The 24,793-nt window shown below is 37.5% G+C and overlaps 1 protein-coding gene across 1 annotated transcript in view; it reads left to right on the forward strand.

The window, feature by feature from the left end:
• CC2D2B (coiled-coil and C2 domain containing 2B) overlaps window positions 1-24,793 on the forward strand; it is a gene marked incomplete at both ends in the record, with an annotated part of 107,876 nt that overhangs the window by 77,083 nt on the left and 6,000 nt on the right. Inside the window, 7 exons of the mRNA XM_081268240.1 lie at window positions 11,639-11,737; window positions 13,915-14,100; window positions 14,262-14,459; window positions 16,744-16,833; window positions 19,391-19,504; window positions 21,382-21,516; window positions 22,136-22,258. Of these exons, the coding sequence (XP_081124366.1) occupies window positions 11,639-11,737; window positions 13,915-14,100; window positions 14,262-14,459; window positions 16,744-16,833; window positions 19,391-19,504; window positions 21,382-21,516; window positions 22,136-22,258 (945 nt within the window). The remainder of the gene's footprint in view (window positions 1-11,638; window positions 11,738-13,914; window positions 14,101-14,261; window positions 14,460-16,743; window positions 16,834-19,390; window positions 19,505-21,381; window positions 21,517-22,135; window positions 22,259-24,793) is intronic.

Raw genomic sequence — 24,793 nt, forward strand, 5'->3', positions numbered from 1 at the left:
GGAACACACAAACATAATCCTGAAAAAGTGTGTCCCAAGAAACTATTTTAATTTGGAGGATACAAACTTGGTAAACTGTTTTCTGTAGCTTTGTATTTTAAAAAGAGTGTGTAATCTGCAGAATGCAAAGTATACATTTAACACACAAAGAAGCCAGAAATAATTAACATCACAGTAACACAGATGTCATATGTATAAAATTAGCTTTTATTCTTGAAGCAAAATTCACAATACATGTTTTCATAGAATAACTATAATTATGTGAGTCTCCTGTAACAGGTTTACATAGACTAATAATACTGAAAAAAAATCAAAGAATATCTTTGTGTGCTTTAGGAAGCAGGGCTAATAATCCCAAAGAGATTTATCATGGAGTGTACAGATGCAGTACATCTCATATACACCATAACAAAATATGTTGTACAAAAGAGAACACTTACCAGTTACCTTGCATGTATTAAACCTTCATAACTTTATCTTTACAAACTCTTGTGTAACATTTAGAAAAAGCTCAAATACACTGCATATTTAGCCTTCAGATGTATACACAACTCTAGTCACAGATATATAGTGTCAAATATATCATATAACCTAAAATAACATATTTAATTAGAGTTATAAAGTGATCACTTAAAAGATTTAAAAATAGACAGGTACTTATACAAACCTTGATTTTTTTAAGACTAGGTTTCCTAAGTAAAGAAAACCTAATAGATCAAGAAATAGTCTTGATAAAATACAAAGTCTTTGTTCTTTAAGCCAGTTCTTTGTGAACGTTAATAATAGCAGATTACTGTTTGTTTGTTTTTTAAACTTATTGCTTTCAATATAGAGAATTAGAGTCTGGTTTTTTATCAGTTCATTAAATTTTGACTTTGGAAAAACTCTTAAACAACTTAATTCTAGCCGACTTAATCACACATACAAATTTTCTAAGGTTTATTTTTGTAAACCTTCTTTGACTTGACTTAGAATCTCTACAACTTATATACAATCCTTTCTCATCAAAAATCATTCCTTTTTCCTTTTAACTTTCCTTACCAATAATATATCCCCACAGCTATAACTTTCTTATGTCTCTTTTCTTTTTCCTTAATATTTTTAAAAATTTATAATTTGAAACAAGCCTTACATAATTTCTAAATTTAGGTAAATTATTACTTTTTTCTCAGTAAGATAAATACTTTTTTGCATATTTTAAAAATCAAAACATAGCTTAAAGCCTTAAACATGTTAATTAGAATGTTAACTCTCAGCAACCTTGCTTTTTAGTGAAGACCCAGAAAAAAAAATCTTAATTGATTTTCCACATACCAAAAATTCATTAAAACACATTTATTAATATACTGTTGTAAGCTATGCCTTTAAAATAGATCAAACACATTTGTCTTTACATAGTGTCAGAATTTATTGAATAACAATATATTCACAAGCTCCACCACTTTCAGTGGTTTCAACTCACCAAATACTTGTCACCTGTTATTCAGAAGCCAGACAATCACAAGTTCTTTATTTCAATCTCATCTCTATAATATTGAAGTCCCACACTTTATACAATGATATAGGTTACAGAAAGTTTAATAAAGGGTTAAGGTAGAGGAATGGTCAGTGTAGCAGAATAAATTTATGGGGAAGGAGGAGAGATGGGAAAGGGTAGGAAATGTGGAATAAATTTGACAAAATCACACTATGTATGTATAAATGTAACAGGTAAATTCCACCTTTATGTGAATTTGTACAGACCAATTAAAAATAAATAAACAAGGAGGACTCAGGAAGCAGAGAGAGGGAGGACACAGAGGGAAAGGGCCACAGGGAAGATGCACCTTTCTAGGTCACGCACCTAATGACTCACCTCCTCCAGTCATGGCCTCCAGCCTATAGTTACCAGTCCTTCCATTCAAACCAAGATGCACTGATTAACTTACAGATCACATAGTCTAATCATTTTACTTCTAAATATTCCTGCATGGGCTGGGGATGTGGCTCAAGCGGTAGCGCGCTCGCCTGGCATGCGTGCGGCCCGGTTCGATCCTCAGCACCACATACCAACAAAGATGTTGTGTCCGCCGAGAACTGAAAAATAAATATTAAAAATTCTCTCTCTCTCTCTCCCCTCTCTCACTCTCTCTTTAAAAAAATAAAATAAATATTCCTGCATGAACAGAAGCTTTTGAGGTATGCCTCATATCCAAACCATAACAGTGACATGGCCTCAAATTTGCAGCTTTCCCGCCTCAGCCTCCTTTGTTGCTGTGATAACAGGCATATACCAACATATCCAGCTAAAGCTTATATCCTGCTTTCAGTTGCCTAGAAGGCATCTGCGGGCCCAAGTGAAGAGTCAGTGCTTTTAGCAAAAACACCTCACCTACTTATAACACTGGGGATGAAAGAGCTGAACTGAACTGGATTTGGATTTGGCACAGAAAGCTAGAAGCATCTTCCACATTTGGAACTTAGGTGAACCAAAATTGTTATAAACCCTCTGATTGCCACAAAAAGAACTTTACTCCAAAGATGTTGGTTTAAAAAGGAAAAGAAAAAAAAAACAGCTGGGGGACCTAGCCAACATCTGAAATCCCAGCTGAGGCAGGAGGATTGTGAGTTCAAGGCCCTCCTGGGCAATTTATCGATACCCTGTCTCAAAAGTAAAAATTAAAAAGGCTAGGGATCTAGCTCAGAAGTAGAATGCTCTTAGATTCAACTTCCAGTACTGCATTTTTTTCCTCTTTTTAAAAAACATTTTAAATTTATCAGCATATCATTTTCATCATAATCCCTTAAAATTGTTTCCTAGTATTATCTACTCTTCCCTAACTTTGTCCAAATGTGTCTAATTTTATTCCATGATTTATTTTGGAAGCATTTAAACAAAACTCATGAAACCAGAGGATCTCTTTTAAAAAGGGCTTTATTGAGCCAACACAGATGCTGCTAGAAAGAAAGGCCAAGTCCTGAGACAAACGTTCCAGCAGTAACCAGAGTAACCAGCAGTATGGCGCTGTAGCGGTTGGAAAAATGCTCACTGGACCTTTAAAGAGCCAGAGTATTTTATAATGCTAATCTGGGGGACAGAACCTATAAATTATTTATAGTGAACCTGTCACTGGAAAAGAGACTTCTCCAGAGAAAGGTCTAAGAAGTTTCCAGAGGGGAGGGGGAATTCGAGTCAGGACAAGGGGGGTTCTTGGCACATGTAAGAGGAAAAAAATTTCAACTGGAATCTAAGGCATAGACAGAGGTTTATTTAGGAAGTAGATAACACATTCTAGGGAAAATGCAGGCTCTCTTGAGAGTGAGAAGCCCTCCCTTGGGCTGGGGGTGCAAAATTTACAGAAAGGCCATGGTTAGGGGCCGGGCTGGAGGTGGAGCCAGGTGGAGCTACCCAATTTTGCACCCTGAGCAATTTTCTCTGTGCTTGTGTGTTTCCTTTATTTTACAGGGACATGGGCCAAGGACATGTCACACAAGATTTACAACTGTGCTTTCTGCATCTCAGTGACTCCCTTAAGATACAGTATATCTCTCTCTTTACACTAAATACGTATCTCAAAACTACATTGGCTGTAGGCAAGAGAGGATTACACAAGAGTGGGAGAAACTTTGGGTTAGGAGGACAGAGAATAAGAAGGAATTCAGGACTAGCTGAGGTTGTAAACAGAATGAGGTGGCAATTCAGGGTATAAAACTGTCGTCTTCTATTCAATCTGTAGTTTCTTAGCTGTATAACTTCCCCCATTTCACCTACCCTCCACTATTCATCCCTTATAATTAAATTTAAGACATCTCAGAATCTTTCCTATTAAAAAGATTTGCCTAATTTTTAAAGAACCAACTATTGAAACTGTTTTTATATTTCACTTTTTTGTGTTTTGTGATTCACTTACTTCTGATTGCATTTTTATTGTTTTCTTCCTTCCAGTGTCTTAGAACTGATTTCTGTATTTATTGTAGTAAAAACGTTGAATGCCTCATTTGTTTGATCTCTTGCCCTCTTGTAAATGTTCCAAAAACTATTGAATGTTCCAAGACTATGAATTCATCTCTAAAAACATCTTAGACTATATATTTTACATTTGAATACCTACTACTTTACTTTTCATTATTTCTACATATGTTTATTAATTTTCTTTCTTGACCTAATAGGTTTTTTTAAATATTGTGTTTTTATATTTTCAAATGTTTGAGAGAATTTAGTGTAAAACTTTTGGTTTTAAAAGTTTCATTACATTGCAGCCAGTCAAATTGGATATTTGGGCCTCTTAGCCACAATTCATTTCTTCAAGTCATTGGTCCCAATTCTGTGGTTGCCAATAAACAGACATAGGTATTAATCCTAGTAACAAGATTAAGGCCACACTGTGCCAGCTGAATAGCTCACACATACAGAATCAAATGCTGGGACAAAGATGAAAGGGTTATTTTGATTTGCAAGGAGTTGAAGAAACCAAATACACAAAAATCTTGGTCTTACTTACATCGTGTATCCACAAGAATGGTCCAATCATAGCAGCTCCACTTCAACTATTTATTCATCAGAGTGCTTCAACTTACAATGCTGTGTTGCACACTTACCACATACACATGGAACAATTAGGAATATTAAGTCTTGTTTTATCACTTGATATAAGTAGTTGCTATACCAGCAGATTTCTAAAAGCTTAATTAAATATGTAATTTTATTCATGGTCTTTTTTTTTTTTTTTAGTACCAGGAATTGAACCTTGAGGTGCTTAATCACTGATTCACATCCTCATCCTCTTTATTATTTTTATTTTTTAAATTTTTAGGGTCTCACTAAGTTTCTTAGGGTCTTTGCTGACATTGGCCTCAAACTTACAATCCTCCTACCTCAGCCTCCCGAGTTACTGGGGTTACAGGCATGTGCCACCAGGTCTGGCCATATTCATTATCTTAAAAATAAATATTTTTCATTGCTTCTCAGAGAAGATGCATAGGGAACCAATTTTAACGTGAACCTCAGTACAGGTAAGATTTATTGCCTGAGATAAAATGGTCCTATGAAGCCTGTAGGACTCTTGGGATTGGTTAATGCACTTAAGATCACATCAGTCCGAAGTCCAAAGCATAAATTGCTTCAAGCTACTAAGTGTATCTGTTACCTTTTAGACTAGAGTAACACAGTCCCTGCCAAGTTCTGTTGTTTCTAGTTAGCTTCTAGATCCTTCTAGTATTCTCTGGTCAAGTGGAAGGGGTAACCTTTCAAGTACAGAAAAGTTCGAAGGGCCCAAAGGCAACGGGAACTGAAGGTGTCCCCCACTTCTGGCCTTTGGTAGATGAATGAATAATGTGACTGTAAGCAAAAAATAACAGAAAGGGGAGCAGACCTCAGTGGATCAGCTAGCAGTCTTTATTAGGCAGTGATGAACAGCACATGGAACATATTCAGGGGAGAAAATGGCAACCGGTTACAAGAGGGGGTCTGTTTTTTATAGGTTTTAATGAGGTAGCAGAATGTTTAAGTGTGACTTAATCATTAGAGACTTGGGCAGTCAGGAAAATAGTTGTGCAGGCTCAAAGTCTAAATCAGAACAACAGTTGTAAAAGTTTGAAACCCGTTGATACTGGGATGAAAGTTTGCCTTCTTTCTCCCCGGGAGTTGTTATTCCATATACTTCAGTGACGAAAAGTGGAGTGGATCATAGGGTCTGCCAATGGGAGGGGTGGTGGTGATGGTAGGAAATGCCAATCCTTTTTATGCCTAATCCCTGCTTCTCCCCACTACACATACTACTTCTGATCTTAAAAATAGAGTTATTGAGGAAAAACTGGTAAACAAGAGTCTGCACATATTTGAGGAAATTTCTCAAGTTTTGACATGTATATATGATACCGGTGATGAGAATCAAGCTGGAGTCCCGTCTCCCTTAGGTGAAGATTGAACACCAGATTTCTCTTGTGGAGGCAAGCACAGAAAGCAAATTTTATTTAAAGGATAGAACAGAGATAGACTTTTCCAAAGAGAAGGGGCCCCAGAGCTGGGTGTCTGAAGAAGTGGGGGTGTCTGACCCTTTTATAGGTTTTAGATTTTCTTTTTCTCATGTTCTCTCCCCTATCCTGCCTACCAGACTAGTGACCCAAAGGTGGGCCAAACAGAGGGGAAGGCACCTTCCAGAATGTCACAAGCAGTTCCTACAGACTCTGTCTGAGGCACAGTTAGATTCAATTCGATATATTTTATTGATGCTCATCACACTTCAGACACACATCCTAATTCTAAGTCCTGAGTCTACACCCCAGGGTTCCAGACGCTCACCTGTGATGCTGGAACTCGACCAAGGCCAGAGGCCTCTGGTACAGGGGGGACAACAGCGATGGAGGCCTCAGCCTGTCTGTCCAGGTCTTGTTAGTCCTGTCCGCCCCCCAGAAGCCCAGGTTTTAAAATTCTAGTTCAGTTGTGCTTGCAGCTGATAACTGGGTGAAGTCTGTGGTGCCCCAGGTCTTACATCACTAACTTAAATTTATCTAAGTTCTGCAGTATATCTAAGTTTTGCAGTTCACATTACATCATGGGCATACTGCTTATGGTCTTTTACTCAACATACACTAATTGATATAATCAACAGTCAATAATCCTATTTCTGGCATTCATATCACAGGGGTATAGTCAGGAAGGGAGCAGTCCAAGGGGCCTTCATTCATTAACAACACCTACAACTCCCTGCAACTACAACTCCCTGCAACTACAACTCCCTGCAACTACAACTCCCTGCAACTCCCTGCAGGGAGGAACAATCCCTTGGAGGCAGGTATCTTTGACAACAGGTTGGAGGAAATGGAGTGATCTGAAGGTATTTTATTTCCTCTTGAATGAGCCCCATCTTTCTTTCTTTTTAAATATTTTAGCTGTAAATGGACATAATACTTTATTTTTTTATGTGGAACTCAGGATCGAACCCAATACTTCACAAGTGTGAGTGAGGCAAGTGTTCTACCACTGAGCTACAACACCAGCCCGAACTCCCATCTTTCTGATTAAATCATTTATTACCTACCCTGACTGTCCTTTTGCCCCACACCACTTCTTATACACCATTAAATTATCATCACAATCAAGAAAATGAGCATATCCATTATCCTCAAAAGTCTTCCCCTGCCCAGTTGACATCTCCCTCCCTCTCCTTCGCGTCTCCCACCCAGGCAACCACTGGTCTGCTTTGTCACTATAGTTTATATTTTATGCAATTTTATAGAAACTGAATCATCATTACCCAATGTATACAGGAACTGAAATGTCACATTGTACTGCATAATATTGTACAAGTGTTGAATTAACTAAATTCCAATGATCTTACTAATGTTAATATTTGTGTGATAAATTCATCCAGATTAGCTGCACCTTTTTTATTAAAATATAATATTATACATATCATTTTATAACCTTTTGATATGATGATATTTTGAATTCTTTTGCAAGTCAATAAACATGAAATTATGGTGCAAAAAAATAATAATGGAATCATACAGTATGTACTCTTTTTTCCCCCTTGGTCTTGCTTCTTTCACTCAGAAAAAAATTATTCTGAGATTTATCATGTTGTAGTGTTTATCAAATAATTGATTCCTTTTTATTGTATAGTAGTATCCCATTGTTTATTTGTTGATGAACATTTAGGTTATTTTCGGTGGGTTTTCTTTTTTTAGGTTCTTTTTTGTATTTTGAGGTGTAGGGATCAAATTCAAGGCCTCTCGCATGCTAGATAAGTGCTCTACCACTGAATATACCCACAGCCCAATTTTCTTTTTTTAATTATTAAAATAAAGCTTCTAAGAACATTTATGTACATTTATATACAAGTCTTTTTTATAGACAAATGCTTTCATTTCTCTTAGAAAATGAAAGGCTGGATATTAAGATGAAAGCTTCTGAACTTTTTTCCAAGTTATCGTAACTTTTTGTTTGTTTGTTTGCACCAGAAACGTACGACACAGTTCTTTTTTTACAAATATTTTGTCAGATTTTTAAATTTTAGCCATGCTAAAAGATATGTGATGGTTTCTTATTGTGATTTTAGTTTGTATTGACCAATGACTAATGATTTTGAGCACTTTTCCATGTATTTATTTGCCATCTACATATCTTTTTTGGTAAAATATTTCAATTGTGTTCTTTGTTTTTAAATTGAGCTACTTATTTTTTATTATTGAATTTTGAGTGTTCTCTGTATATTTTACATGTCATTTATCACACACAATTGCAAATATTTTCTCCCAGTATACAGATTATATTTTCATTTTCTTTATAGTGTCTTTTGAAGGACGAGGTTTTTAATTTTGATGGAGCCACTTGCTTCTGTCCTCATATTTTTCAGCTCTATTTTTGCAACTCTCTTCTTAAGTTCACATACATTTAGGTAGGAGGGTATTTCTTCATGAAGAATTGATCCTCTACTATTATGAAATATCTCTCTTTAGTCTTTATATGTCTTGCTTTAAAATCTGCTTTATTGGGCTCAAGATGTAGATCAGTGATACCACACATATTTAGTTTGTATCCCTAGGACTGAAAAAAAAATCTGATTGATCAGCTATAAATATAATCACTGTGACTTTCTTTTAGTGTTCATATGACATATCTTTTTCTTTCTTTTAACCTGTATCTTTATTTAAAATGGTAAGCAGCATATAGTTGAGTCTTGCCTTTTTATCCATTCTGAAAATCTCTGACTTTTAATGTATGTCCATGTTACAGTTTAAATCTGAGGGGTCCCCAGAAACTCATGTGTGAGACAATGAAAGAATTTTCAGAGGTGAAATGATTAGATTATGAGAGATGTAGCCTAATCAATGGATTAATCTGGTAATCTTATTAACTGGGCAGTAACTATAGGTAGATAGGTTGTGGGTGGAGGAGGTAGGTCAGTGAGGGTGTGCTTTTGGGGCTTATATTTTGACCTTGTGAGTGGAGTACCCACCCCTTCTCTATCTTCACCCCTCCCCTTCCTGGTTGCCTTGTCCTGAGCCACCTCCCTCTGCCACACCCTTCCAACATGATGTTCTGCATCACCTCAGACCCACAGATATGGAGTTGGATAACCATGGATTGAACCTATGAAATCATGAACCAAAATAACCTTTCCTCCTCTAAATTGTTCTTGTCAGATACTTTGGTCACAGCTACAAAAAGCTGACTGAAACAGAAATTGGTACCAAGAAGTAGAGCTGTTGCTGTGACTAACCTAACCATGTGGTTCAGAAGTTTTAGGAGCTGGTTTGTGGGAGGAATAAAAAGTTTGAGAGTCAAGCTAGAAAGGTTTTAGAATGTTATGAGTGGAATTTAATGGACTATTCTGGTGGGACCTCAGAAGACCAAAATGCCAATAGGACTATGAACAGTAAAGAGTAGGCTCATGAGGTTCAAGAGGGAAGGAGGACTATACTGGAAACTGGACTAGAGGCCATCCAGCAAAGAAGTTGTCTACATTTTGCCCATGTCCTTAGGTTTCTGTGAGGCTGATGCACTAATCTGGTGGAGGAAACTTCAAGGCAGCACAGCTTTCAGGTGGTGGCATAAATATTACTGATGGCTTTCAGTCAAGTTAACTGTGACAGTCAACAGCAGAAATCAGAGCAGAAAGATTTGAAAAACTTGCCATTTGACCAGAAAAAAATGCAAGTAAAACTGGGGCTAAGGAAGGTGTGGTTGTTACAGAAATTACAGCCCCTAAAGGGACATTGCTAAGTACTTTACCCAGAAATAATAGGAAAGATGGCTTAAGGGCATTTCAGAAATTGACAAAACCATACCCATCTGAGGCTTAAGGGTGTGAAGGTAAAAATTCCTTTGAGAAGAGACCACTGGGGCACCCAACTTAGACAGGGGGACCTAGGAAGTTGTTTCACTGTGGTCAGCCACAGGCACTCAGGGACTGCTGCAGCCAGAGTTCTAGAAAGCTTGACTACTTCTCAGTACAGTAGCAGACCTTTGCAATCAACCACTTGGTACTGGATCTTCAGGATTGCAGGATGCTGGATATAGGGGGTCATGAAGACATCCAGCAAGCTTTCAAAGGGAGACCTGGCAGTCCAAGCAAAGTGTAGCAGGGTCAGAGTCCCTTTGGGCTTCCCCAGAGAGGGCAATGCATGAGAAGGAAGCCAGAGCTTCATTGGAGTCTTCCAAGATGCCAGTAATGTGAAATGTATACTGAGGAAAGCTGCAGGAATCTTGCAGTGACCATGTGAGAGGCCATGTGAGGTGCAACCAGCAAAGCTACAGGGGCAAAACTACACAATCCCAGTGGAGAAAACATCACAGTGCCATGTACCCCAGATGCTGGACATAGAGCTATGGAACTTTTTTGCCCAGCTGGATTTTGGTCTTACTTTGGTCCTATGATTCATTTTTGTGTCCCCATTTCTTCCTAATAAAATGGAAATGTTTACTCTATGTTATTATATATTGGATATATGTAACTTGCTTTTGAGCTTTACAAGTTTTTTTAAAATTTATGAGTTTGCCTTGAGTCTCAGATGAAAGTTTGAATTGGGACTTTTGGGTAATGCTGGAACCATTGAGACTGTGGGAACTCTTGGAAATGGACTAAATGTATTTTGTATTTTGTGAAATGGGCATGAGTTTGGGGGCCAGAGGCAGAATGTTAGGGTTTAGATATGAGATGTCCCCTAAAAGCTCATATGTGAGACAATGCAAGTATTTTCGGAGGTGAAATAATTACATCATGATAGGTATAACCTAATCAGTGGATTAATCCACTGTTAGGGATTAACTGGATTGTAACTATAGGCAGGTTGGGTATGCTTGAAGGAAATAGGTCACTGGGGATGTGCCTTTGAAATTTATATTTTATACCTGGTGAACAGAGAGTGTGTTTTCTCTCTCTCTCTCTCTCTCTCTCTCTCTCTCTCTCTCTCTCTCTCCCCCCCTTTCTGGATTGCTATGTCCTGTACCTGTTTCCTCCTCTAGCCCTTCCACCATGATGTTCAGCCTTACCTCAGGCTCAGCGCTATGGAATTGGCTGACTATGGACTGAACCTCTGAAACCATAAGCCAAAATAAACTTTTCCTCCTCTAAATTATTCTTGTCAGATATTTTGGTCACAGAATGAAAAGCTGACTAAAACAGTCCATTTACACTTATATAATTATTGATCTGTGTTCCATTTTCCTATTGTTTTTCTGCTTATTCCACCTATTTTTCTTTTGCCTTCTTCTGGATTGTTACGGTACTTTTATAATTTCATTTTATTTCTACCCTGGCTTATTGGCTATGATTCTTTGTTAAGTATTGTTGTAGGGTTTACAATATATATTTTAACTTACCACATGTTACCTTTATAAAACATAGTACCACTCCACATATATTGGAAGAATGGGCTATTGTGAAATTTCCTATTCTTTGTGCTAATATTGTCATATGTTTTACTTATAAATATCATAAACTACATAACAGTCATATTTTTGCTTTAAATAGTCAATTATCTTTTGAACAAATTAAAAAGCAAGAAAAATGTATTTCTTTTTAGCTTTTGGTTTCTTTTAAAAAGAGAATAAAAATTATTTTAATGACCTGTGGATTTTTGAAACTGCTCATCACATGACATTAAGTAATAGAAACTTTATTTTAGTAAATTTAATTTTAATTTATTTTAATAGGATAACTGTCTCAAGAGCTGTACTTGTCACTCATATTTAAGAAAAAACTGGCTTGGTTCCATTGTCTTACCTTTCTCTGCTCTTCTGCAACAATCTGAGGTAAGAAAATGGTTCTTTGCTAATTACTTTTGGTTAATGAAAATGCTTTATGTTGTTTTTAAATTAGATTCTGTGACCTACTGTTTGGAAAGTTAGTTGAAATGATCCTGTAGGAGAATACTTGGAGGTTCAGAGTGTTTGAGGGTTTTGACTGTCTTCAGAACAGGGTATGCTCACAAATTTATTTCTTATATCTTTAGAGCATTTACTGAGAAAGAATAACTAGCCTTAGAGCAACATTCATATTTGCATATGTGAATTTTGTGAGACCGGGTTTATGAAACATTCTGATTAATGGTGTTGCTTTATAATCATTGAATCCCAAGAATTTCATTTTGTGGGCACTGTTTTTAAATAATGATGAGACTGATGACTAGAACTGATCTCAGTAAGACCCTCAGAAAGCTCTGCTCTTGGGTTACCTGGCAGGAGAATGCCAAGAAAGCATAAATCCACTGACCTAGACTCCATTCTGAGCTCTGTCACCCTTAGTGAGGGCTCCTAGGCCAGGCACTTGACATCTCCAAGGTTGTGCTAGACTCTGAAGATGTGAAGATTTAGAAGTGGGTTTTCTACCTCAACGAGTTCACTATCTACAGAATAAAACCAACATGTTGGTGATATGCATTATGCTATCAAGATTTAGTAGAGGCATGAGAGCTGTACTATGAAAACATATATAGTAGTGCTTTACTCTTTCTGGGCTCTAGTCAGGGCTTGGAGAGGTTGGTGTTGGCTAAGAGAAGAATGAGAGGTCAAGGAAGCCTTCACTGGAGATGACTTTTGAATCAAATTCTTGAAGATGAATTTCTCAAGCAAATGAGGGCATTTGAGTGAGAAGGAATCAGGTGTGTATTAGCTAGGACTGCACTCTGCCATATGTGACAGAAAACTTAACAGTAGCTATGGGGTCTACTGCAATGCCAGTGCAGCAGCTCCAGGATATCATCAAGAATCTAAGCAACTTGTTTTTCTTTCCCACTATTATTATTATATGTCTTTCATTCCCTTAATTGCAAAATGTTCACTGCAACTCTAGCCTCATATCTATGTTGCAGCAGGAGACAGGGAGAAACAAAATCTGGCAGTGCCTAACTAGGAAAACAGAAGGTTCCTCAGAAAACCCCAGTGGACTTCTGCTTGCATCTTACTTATGTGACATGGCCTCTACCTGGCTGTCACATTACCAACTAAAACTGTTGATAAGAAAGGAAGAGAGAATGGATACTAGGTGGGAGAGCAGAAGTGCCTGCATAACGTGTAGTCACATGATGTCTGAGGGAGCATGCTGCAAATAAAGAGTGACAGGGATCTATGTTGTTGGAGGTACAGACTTCCTACACTCATCAATCCCTGCAGCTACTCTCTGAAACTAGACAGGAGGTAGGCAAGAATGTGGCTTCAGAGATGGACAAACCTGGGTTGTCATCCTGACTCTACAACTCATTGGTTCTGTGGTCTTCCACCAATTACTTCAACAATCTGAGCCTCAGTTTCCTTAGGTATAAAGTGAACATCAGGACAGTATCTATTCCACTGGGTGATGTCTCTCACACTCTCATGTTTGCATACACACACACACAACACACACACACACACACACACACACACACACACCTGTTCCCTTGTCATGTGGACTTCAGGTTATCTTTCCTGCTATAACATTTTTTCTTCCCTCTGGGTCCAGTCAAAATATAACATAATTGGGGCTGGGATTGTGCTCAGAGGTAGAGCATTCGCCTAGCATGCGTGAGGCACTGGGTTCAATCCTCAGCACCACATAAATATAAAATAAAGACATTGTGTCCACCTATAACTAAAAAATAAATATTAAAAAATATTGGGCATCTTGTTAAAAAATATATATAACATAATTGTTAAGCATCTTCTGTGAGCCTAAAATATATTTTTCAAGCACTTTTATCACTATGGTATAGTAATTTGCTTCCTTGCTTCATCTCTTTCTCACTCCTTCCCAAGTACATATTAGGCAGGACCCAAGGTGTCAAAAGTATCTGTAGATCATCCCAGAGAACCTGGTCATGCTCAATCAAGTACCTGTGTAAGCCTGTTCCCTCTTGCAGAGGAGATGGGGCTGGCCTATAATATATTTAACTATAATATAATTGATGTTGATTTTTATCATGCATAATTATTATGTCAATATGTTCTTTCAGATTAGTGGAACATTTCAAGTAAATATTCCACCAGTTTTACTTGGGTACACTTGGAGTAAGACTTACGTATCGCCTAAAGAAGATTATTACAATGGGCAGAATTTTAAAGAATGTACCTTCTTAAATATTTTTGCTACTATTGAACCTCAAATATCATACATTGCCTTTAATCCCAAACTAGATAAGGTAGGTCTTACACTGAATTTCTTTTAAATACGTTACCAAAGAAGGATAAATTATTTCAAAAATCAATAATTTCAGAGCTGACAAAATTAAACATTGGATTTTGTTATTTTCCTTTGGGAATAATATAGTACAATGCTGAAATACTTTCAATTTTATTCTAGTTTTCAGACCAAACAGATGTTTTGCAGAGAGCACAGGTTTTTAAAAAAAATTGTAAACTAGTGTTTCCCAACAGAAGAATCATAACTACTGTTTTTAATGATGAAGGGATACAGATATTAGTAACAAGATATATCAAGGCATTAAATCCACCTCGACAACTCCTGGATACATTTCTTCATGATTCTAATGCAACACTTGTAAGTAACAATTATTTTAAAACAAATTTGCTGTGATTAAAGAGTATCTATGAAGAATCACATATGCCTTTTGTTTATTTGGGTTCAATCTAGTCAATTGTCCTTCCTCTGAATAGTTATAGTATAAGTGAGTTATATAGTATATGTGAGTTATAAAGTTCCCTTTAAGTTAAAATCGAAAGTCTTGATTCATGTTGCTTTTGCTATTATCTGCTTTTCTGTTTCTTCCTGCATAGGTGTCCAGGAGATAATAGAGTTCTCAGATTTATGTCAAAGGCATATCTTTTATGTTTAAATAAATAAATCTCTTTAAAAAATTTTTTGGTTGTAGTTGGACACGATACCTTTATTTTTATTTTTATGTGGTGCTGAGGATCGAACCAAGCACCCCTCATGTGTTAGACAAGTGCTCTACCGCTGAGCCACAACCCCAGTCCCTAAATAAATAAATCTTAACTTCTTTGCTTGTCAAGGACTGTGAACCATATGTATTAACTGCATGGAGCCACCAGTGTAAAAGGTCATAATAGTGTATAAATGGCAGCTACTGTACATTAATGAAAATGATAATGAGCTTTCTGTGTTAACTTATTATTATTTGCTTAATACAAAGGAATATAACACTTTCTCCCTTCTTCCCTTACTCTGCATCTTTGTCTCCAGCACCCTATGGGGGAAAATCGACAGTAGAAATTTTGCTATTTGAGAAAGCAGACTGTACCACTATCTCTTGTGGCAGCAGCTTATAACAAGTTTACATTGAAAAAAATAAATTCAGGCTTTCAACCTAAAAGCAAACATTTTAAAAAGTTTAACATTTGGGGCTGAGAATGTGGCTCAAGCGGTAGCGCGCTCGCCTGGCGTGCGTCCGGCCCGGATTCGATCCTCAGCACCACATACCAACAAAGATGTTGTGTCCGCCGAGAACTAAGAAATAAATATTAAAATTCTCTCTCTCTCTCTCTTTCTCTCTCTATCTCTCTCTCTCTCTCTCTCTCCCCTCTCTCACTCTCTCTTTAAAAAAAAAAAAAGTTTAACATTTGTACTTTCTACCACATATTTAATGTTGATGTATATAGTATAGTTTATAACAAGCTTACATTGAGAAAACCAATTCAGTCTTTGAACCTAAAAGCAAATCAAACATTTGCTATTTTGCAACATCTTTTTAAATTTTTAACATTTGTACTTATGGTGAATATTTAATTTGATGCATATTGTTATGTTTAATTTTTAATAATTTATTATAATAAAATTTAATTACTAATTGCCGCAGTCCAACTGGGCAAATAACCGGGAGGTGACAAGCAACTTGAAGGTTGAAACGGGAACTGCTTTATTACGGAACAACAGAGATATATATAACCAACTGATTACACACAGCTTGACTCAATTAGCATTATCTAGATACAGTAGTCAGCCAATAAGGATTCCTCATCATCTTTTTTTTTTTAAGATTTTCCAATCAGTTTATTTAGATTGAAAGAACTCAGAAGCTCTGGTGACCTTCAGATAACATCAGAGTGTGTGGCAAAGAAATGGGCCATTGCAATATTAGTGATTGCTCTATGCGCACCCCTCTGTGGCTAACAATGCACTTCTTTACATTTCCTACGTCAGCTTTGCATTTATGGTTTTTAGCTAACATGGTCCTTAGGATGATAGTCCTAATAGGATCCAGGATCCTCCCTCTTCTCCTGTTGGTCTCTGCCTCTTCAGGCTCTTCATCTGTTGTGCTGGGGTTTTAAGCTCCTTCTGAGCAAGCTCTGATGCCTTCTCTGTGCAGGTGTCAACAGTGGTGGTGCTCCCAGGGGTAAATAATGGTGTTCTCTCAGGGTTCCACGGGGCTGTCACTGCACAGTGCCCTGACTGCACCGCCTCCCCTCCCAGTTGCCTTTTGCTGGGATCTCCTCTCCCTGGGGACAGGTCAGTGGGAATCCTCATCATCTTTGGCTCCGTGGTGTTGCCTCACAAACCACTCCTCCTGGCAAACTGCCAGGTGCGATCTTGACTTGGTTGCAGTCCTCAACAACTAATGTGCACTCTGGAGTCAGGCCATCTGTGCTTCATCCCCGCAGGATCCACATTATATATTAGCTGTGTGACCCTAATAGAATATCTTATCAGTTTTAAGTTTGGTTCTTCTTCCTTAAAACTAGAATAATAATAGTGTCTGTAGGCTTGTAGAATATACTATATGAGATGTGTACTAAATGAGATAAAGTTTGCAAAGCACTGTGCTCGTGATGGAGTTCACACTCAGTAAATGTTAATGTGATTCTAGGACCTCATTGCTCGATTTGTGTCTTTGATTCCTTTTATGCCTGACACACTGGATGAAAATGCTGATTGTGATATATGGATAACATCAGAGGTAACAGATTACATTTTGTAATTAAAATATATTTATTACTTTTCTTTTTAAAAATATTATGTATTTAGTACTTGTGAAATTTAAAAGTATTTGATAAATTTATGTATCAATTTCAGCTCTGTAGCAATCTACGGAAATAATTCATCAAAGTCAGAAATCTTTTCAACATTCAAGTGGTAGCCCATGAATATTTTGATTCAATGAAAATTTCAGGAGTGCAATATTATGACATTCTTGAGAGAGCAGTATAGCTTGTCACTATGGATGTGGTCAGGCTGAAGTCTATAGCCAACATCACCACCTTCCCAAAGCTTTCCCCACTCCCCTGATCTGAATGAAGAGCTCATCTAGTACTGCTCTTCCTTAGCAATTGGATTAAAATTCTTTTTAGACTGATTGCCAAACAAATATAGGTCCTGGGCAATATTGGGAACATACTCATATTAAAAAGCTACTCATCTGTGTAAAATTCAAATTTAACTGGACATCCTATGTTTTTTTCCTAAATCTGGCAACCCTAATTTTAGTGGTTCTTCCATAACACCTTAGATTATATTTAATTACTCCTGAATTCATCCTATATCCCACACCCTGTATTCATATATTCTAATTGTAACCTTCCTGAATATAGAAGGAAACCTAGTTCTTATTTATTCTTCTGCTTATCACTTGGATGCTGCTTTCAGTTTAGCAGCACTTAATCTGGCACTTAATCTAGAATAATTCAAGGGCTGAGTTTGAGCTAAAATGGGTTTAGGGTGCACAGAGCTAACTTAATAGCTTCAGCTTCTCTGCCTTCTGCTAAGGGAGACCAAGGGAGACATATACACATGATTAGGTATCAAGCTCCAGTAATTCAAACCTGGTGGAATTTAGAAAGGTGTTATTCAGTCTGTACTCTTCTGAGACTCTTTAATCTGAATGTGTTCAAGGATATTATAATCCTATAGAACACTGAAAGAGACTAAGCTAAAAGTAACTATGCCAGCAAATACTAGTATCTGAGTCTCCCAACCTAAATGAGGCACATAAACAGGAGGTTGCTACAGGCTTGGGATTCCTCCTGATTAATGTTTTCCCACTGATGAAGTCACCAGCCACAAGATACTCCAGAACATGTGATTAAATTTTTCAAGATAAAAATTATTGATTCCCACCTAATATACAGTTTTAGGAGTCAAATGAACCTGGATTCAAATCATAATTTAATGACTTGAAAGTTGCATGATCCAGGAAAAATTATGCAACCTCATCGGACCTTAGTTTCCTCATCTATATCATAAAGAAGTTTTGAAAGGACTAAATGCAAAACATCTGGAACTCAGAAAGAAAATATTTACATTCGCTTATTCTCTCCCTCTTCTTGCCATGAAATTCAGTCAGGGGGACTTCCTCAAAGTCTCTCCATCTCCTTTTAGCTCTTGTGTTCACATTATTCTTTCAGGAGGGCCTTCTTACCATCTTCCTTCCATCCCATGATCACATACAGCCTGTGCATACTAACATGGCCATGTCAGTTGTTAAAACATCAAAACGCCTCCATACCCATTGGTAAATTGCTGATACCAAGAGTTCGCTGGCTCCCTCCCATCCCCCGCCCCACATCTCCTTGGCATTCTGGGGACTGAAATGAACAAGATCACATGACTCAGCTAAAGCGAAGCTGCTTTAGCCTGCAGTGTAGCTCTGTGAAAGAGTGCTTGCCTATCAGGTATGAGGCGCTGGGTTTGATCCCCAGCACTGAAACATACGCACACAAAAACATACACACACTTTTTTTCACATATAGAGTATTTTGCATTTAAACATTTGGGCACACATATTTGGTAGATCTTTGTAATTCTTTTCAACAGAAACTAGAAACAGAGTTTTATAGAAATTTTCCTTTTATTAAAAAAAAAATTCTAGGGACAAAGCAAAATATACCTGTAGACAAAATCTAGGTTATAAACCACTAGTCTGCCACCTCTGCTGGTACCTCACCTTACTAGGTACCCTGTATTTGATCTTACACCGTGCTCAGCTGCTCAGCTCTTTGAATCATTCTTTCAACTCAGATTTCCTCCTCCCTTTAAGTTGAGTATTATATTGGTACAGGACAGAATGTAGTTCCATTGTCCAAAGGGTTACCCAACCCCCAAACACTATGCCATTCCCCGTCTGATAAGGTTCCTCACAATACTGATTTATATGTCCCTGCTTGTCTATATCAGCTTAATATTTGTCCTAAGAAAAACATCCTATTTTGGGTGCAATTTATTTAGGCACTCTACAATATCTATACTGTGTCCCCACACTGTGGGGTGACCCCAGTGTTCTAAGTGAATGTTTTCTTCTAATGCATAACAAAACCAGAGCTTTCTGCTTTGCTGTCATCTTAGCAACATGGTTAAAAATATAATTATGTCTAGAACTGGAGGGTGCAGAAGGCCCTACCTACATTTGTTGGATGCATGTATTACTCAACCTCCCCGTCCTTCTTTCCTTCCTTCCTTTCTCTCTTCTTCTTCTTCCTTTGTTGTTGCTGTTCTTGTTGCCTTTTTTGTTTTTGCCTTAGCGCTGCATCAGTTTGGCCCTTGGAAATAAGGAAGAGCATGCCATCCTTCTCTGTAATTTCTTTCTGTATTTTGGAAAGAAGGCACTGGTCCTCCTGGGAACCTCATTATTAGAAGTAAGTGCTGAAATAGTGAGAGCAAAATTAAGTCAGATTTCAGCTGCAAATTTAAAATATTTCAGCCCCAAGTTTTCATCTTTTTGCAAGTTAATTAGGGAATTTCATGGGCAAATAATTAAATTAAGAGGATAATGTTGGTTCATAAAAATAGTGCTACTTCTTGAGTTTTATAGGAATATTAAATTACCTAGTACATATAAGGCACTGAGAATAGCACCTGTTAATGGCAAATACACAATAGATTGTGGTGATGGTGGGATTATGTAGCATTAGTTTTAGTGAAGTTGTGGTGGCTGTTATCAATCCATCATTACCAACATCATTATTCTGTGTTCTAATATTATATTTTAAGATGTTTAACAAATAATTTCCATAATGACCCATTTTCCAGGATTTTATCTTTAAGAACAGGCTAGAAATTCATTGCCTATCTGAAATTTTTACAGCTTAATATATTTACTTCTCCTGAATTCATACCTCCAGGAAGCTGTCTTTTTGGACCAACCCTACCATGAATGTCTTTCTAAGTGTAAACTTTTCACTCTGGACTTTTGGGGGTTTTTTTATGGTCACTTACTTCATTATATTCTCTTGACATAGCTTATTATTTCTGTATCAAGTGTTAACGAACAGCCAGCCTGGGGTTGATTTCCCATATTATCCCCTGCTGTAGTTTTAAGGGCCACTGGGTGGCAGTAAACAGCCAACAGTATTTCAATGAATCTTTGCATTTGTACCTGGGAACCAATGAGATGGGAGGCAGCCTTGGGTTTCAGCTAGCTGTGTGGTGGAGGGGCAGCCTCCTCTTTACTAGAGAGAAGCTGAACACAGTGATGAAGAATGAGGGCTTTGGAGTTAACATAATGTTAAGTTAATTTTGTCCCTGAGTTTGGGGCACAATCAGACAGGGGTTTAAAACCCTGTAGTGCCACTTACTATTTGTATAATGTCAGCTGTTTTGCTTCTCTGAGTCTCAGTTATCTACTAACAGACCTGGAATAATTCCACTTTCCTTTACCCCCAACAAGTCCCTTGACCTCTGATTCTTCATTTGGAAGGCGGGCATAATAAACATCCCTACCTCACAGAATTGGGAGTGACTTAAAGTGAGAAAGTCAGTGTAATTCTTACCATAGTGCTCAATACATATAAATGCATAAAATATTTTAAATGCTATTATTACTATTTTTTATTACCTGACATATTTATTCTTTTGCTAAGAAAGTATTACACCGCAGAATAACAATATGACTTGTTTTTATTCCTCAGTCCGGTTTCCTTTATACTTTCGCTTTAGCCTCTGATTCCAAATCTTGTTCTCAAATTTAATTTAGTGACTTTTTTACTTCTTTAATGGTTCTGTCAGAATCTCAAAGCAGTTTCTATTCCATAACTCAGCCTGGTGTTCACCCTCAGTCTTAAATATACTCTAACCCCAGTGGGGCTGGTTAATAGGGCACCCTGTGTGAATTAAACAAAAGGGCCCCTGCCTCAAAACTTTAGTGCCATCTGTTGGAAATCCATGGTAATACACTGACTCCGCTAGAGTAACATTGTATTGCAGTCAGGGTGCACCTGCAGGATCAGGCATGGCGGCACTAGCGCATAAGTTTTTTCATTTGAATTCTCATGCTAACCTGGCCTACATATTTATGGAGCTGTGAGGGGTTTGTTTTTTCCTTTTCAAAAAAAAATGTAAAAGCCCTTTAAAAAGTTCCTTTAAAAACTGGAATTATTAAATTACAATTCCCACATACAGAAGTTAGTTAAATCCATCAAAAAGTACTTGCCTACCATGTGTAAAGCCCTGGATTGGATTGGATTCCCAAAACTACAAAAGAAAAAAAAGATTTCTAATATTTTTTCTTATACAGGGACATGTGGCTTATGTATTAACTCAAGAAATTGATGAATATTTGCTTTGGAATCCATCAACTGGGCAATGCCACAAGAAGTTTGATCCATTTTGTCCCTTACAAAGTGTAGACTGCTTATTCAATGATAGAAATGCAAGTATCCAGGGTAGATCTTATTTTGAATTATGTTCTCAAGAATCATCCTGGTGGGCTGGGGTTGTGGCTTAATGGCAGAGCACTTGCCTAGCGTATGTGAGGTACTGGGTTCAATTCTCAGCACCACATATAAATAAGTAAAATAAAGGTCCATTTATTTAGTTTATTTTCGACAACTAAAAAATATCTACAAAAAAAAAAAAACCAGAATCATCCCAGCAATATGATAGGGTTTTTTTGTGTGTGTGTCTTTTTTTGGAACTGGTGGTTGAACCCGGGACTTTGTGAACACAAGGCAGATGCTTTGCCACTGAGCTACATCCCAGCCCATGGCAACATGTTAGCTGGAGAAGTCTGAAGATGTGTTCAATCAGAATCCCTGGGGTACAGGAGTTGGACAGTCTCTTATCCTTAAAGCTCCCCTAGATGATTCTGTAGAGCCTTTGAGGTGGAGAACCAATGATCACAAAGCCCTGGGGTCTGCTTCTGCCTCAGACCCTGTTTGGCTTCTGCCACTTCATTGAAGTAGTAAGATTATGAATTTCACTCCATCCTAATCACTATGGGCCTTGTATTCCCATGGGCTCAAACTGACCTTATGTTAATCTTTTAATAGGTCTGGTTTAATATTCAACAAAATAACACACCAATGGCTGTGCATTTTGACTATTCAAAGGAAAGTTTCTGGAAACAGTTGTTTCCAAAAAGTTTCCAGGGGATGAAAACACAAAGCATTCAGGTAAGTCATGTTTTCTAGGTGTGTCTGTATGAGAGTCACCATTTCTTCTAGTGACAGATCTTGTTATATTTTATAATTGATTGCTTATTGAGTTATTTGGCACTGCTCATCAAAAGTTAGTTTTCTTTGCCATCCACAAACACATCTGTGTTTGAATTACTTTGACTCCTTCCTCTGTCTTCAGCAAAAACAGAAATTGAGAAAAAATATCTCAAATATAAATTTAGACTTTATAATTTTAAAAAATTTCATCATAAACCTAGCATATAATGTTCAAGATAGGTGAATAAGTTCTGACATTGACTTAGCCTTGCTACTCCACATTCGTGGTGATCATCAAGTGTAAAATCAACAAACACGAAAATGCTTATTTGGGCTCACAGTGGTTATCTCATGGAATGGAAACAGGATGGAAACACTAGCAGTAAGGCTGAAGCAGGGATGGCAACAAGGATCTGAAAACGTCTCAGGAAAATCATGGAGCCAGATTAAGCATCACATTTAGAAGTCAAGAATTATGATGTGGCTCCCCTACTGCCCTGCTTTTGGAAGAAGATGGGGAAAACCCCTGAGAATGTGCTGCCTGGGGCTCAGGAGGCAGGAGGCCAGGAGCTGACCCAATCCCTAGATGTTTTGGCCCGCAAATCTGTCAAGTACTCTGTCTCACTTTGGGAAGGCACTCCAAATATCATGCCCACGGATATTTCTAGATGAGGACCATGGTATGGCAGGACACAGGCATTTGCAAAGTCCACAAACTAGGAGCTGAGAGAAAAAACAGGAAATAGACAAAAACAAAATAGACAAAAGACAGCTTACCTTCACTCATAATCAGGAAATTCAAAACAATAAAACAGTATTCACATGCATAAAATTGACCAAAACAAAACAAAACAAACAAACAAACCCGTGATCACACCAACTATCAAAGATGCAGAGAAATGATAGAAGTGTAAATTGTTGTAATCTCGTTGGAAAGCAATATGGTATCTGGTAAGGTTGAAGATACTCAATCTGTGATCCACCAATTCAAATCTGTGCATAGATACCCTAGAGGAACACACCCAGAGAGAGAAGTACAACAATGTTTATATGAAAGGATTGCTTAAATAGCAAAACATCGGAAACAATTCAGCAATTAGAAAATTACTACATGAGTTGTGAAGTATCCATACAATGAACTCTTCCATACAGCAGTGAAAAAGATAAGAATAAATTCAACATAGTTCTCAATTTGAACATGTGTTCCATCAGAATTTCTGAGGGTGAGACCTATACGTCAATATTTTTTAAAGCCCCTCAGGTGATTCTAGTGTGCAGCCAATATTGTGAACCACTAGCCAGACCTATCGACATGTATGAATATTTTTTTTTTTAATGTTAAACACCAGGTGCACAGTGCACCCAGCAATTTGGGAGGCTAAAGCAAGAGGATCCTCAACTTAGTAAGACCCTGTCTCTAAATAAAAAAAGAAGTACTTGGGATATATCTCAGTGGGAAAGCGCCCTTGGGTTCAATCTCTAGTACCAAAAAAAAAAAAGGTAATGTTAAGCAAAATTAAAAAAAATATATGTGAAATGATACATATTATACAAAACCATTTATATGAAGTTTTAAAAACTCGTGTGCGCATGCACGTGTGTGTGTGTGTGTGTGTGTGTGTGTGTGTGTGTGTAGAAAGACAGTGATGTATAAAAGCATTTGTGGGACTGATTAAATACTAAATTCAGGTTTGTGATTACCTTTGGGGGGAGAAATAAATGAATGAGATCAGGGAGCAGTAGTACTTCAAGTACTAGATTTTTTAAAAAATCTAGAACAAATATGGAAGAATGAATGCAAAGATTAGACATAGCTGAGTGGATGTCCATTACATCATCCTCTATGCTTGTAAATTCAAGACAATCCAAAATATCAAAAAGAACAGTGGTGGTGGGTTGGGGTTGTGGCTCAGCCGTAGAGCACTCTCTTAGCCTCCTAGCATGTGCAAGGCCCTGGGTTTGATCCTCAGCACCACATAAAGATAAATAAAGGTATTATGTCCACCTACAACTGAAAAAAAGAACAATGGAGGGGGGACAGGACATGACACGACAGTACATGATACCTCGAAGAGTAGCAGAGTTTATAAAGGCAAGAGCTTCTCTCATGTTCAACGTTTTTCTCCCATCCTTAAAGAACAACTGCTGTTCATTGTTTCTTGTGCTTCCTTCTAAACATTCTCCATGCAGATCAAGCATATATACATATTTTTATGTTTCCTATTTGAAACATTGTCTTGAAAAAGGGGAAACATGCTTCCGTCTCTCTCCTGAACAAGCCACATTTAGAGCCTTTACAGCTTATGTCTTGCTTTCCCATCCCACAACTGTGGCTGGAGCCTCACTGCCTCCTAGGAGGACAGTGATCTATTTAGAGATGAGGTTTTTTGTGTGTTCAATACACAATTATCCTCTTATTCATTCAGGTGATATTAATTGATTTCCTGCTGTGAGTCAGTGCTTTGCTAGGTGTGGGTACCCCAAGGGAAAAAA

This window comes from Spermophilus citellus (assembly GCF_964194105.1).
Source record: "Spermophilus citellus genome assembly, chromosome: 15".
NCBI classification, from domain to species: Eukaryota; Metazoa; Chordata; class Mammalia; order Rodentia; family Sciuridae; genus Spermophilus; species Spermophilus citellus.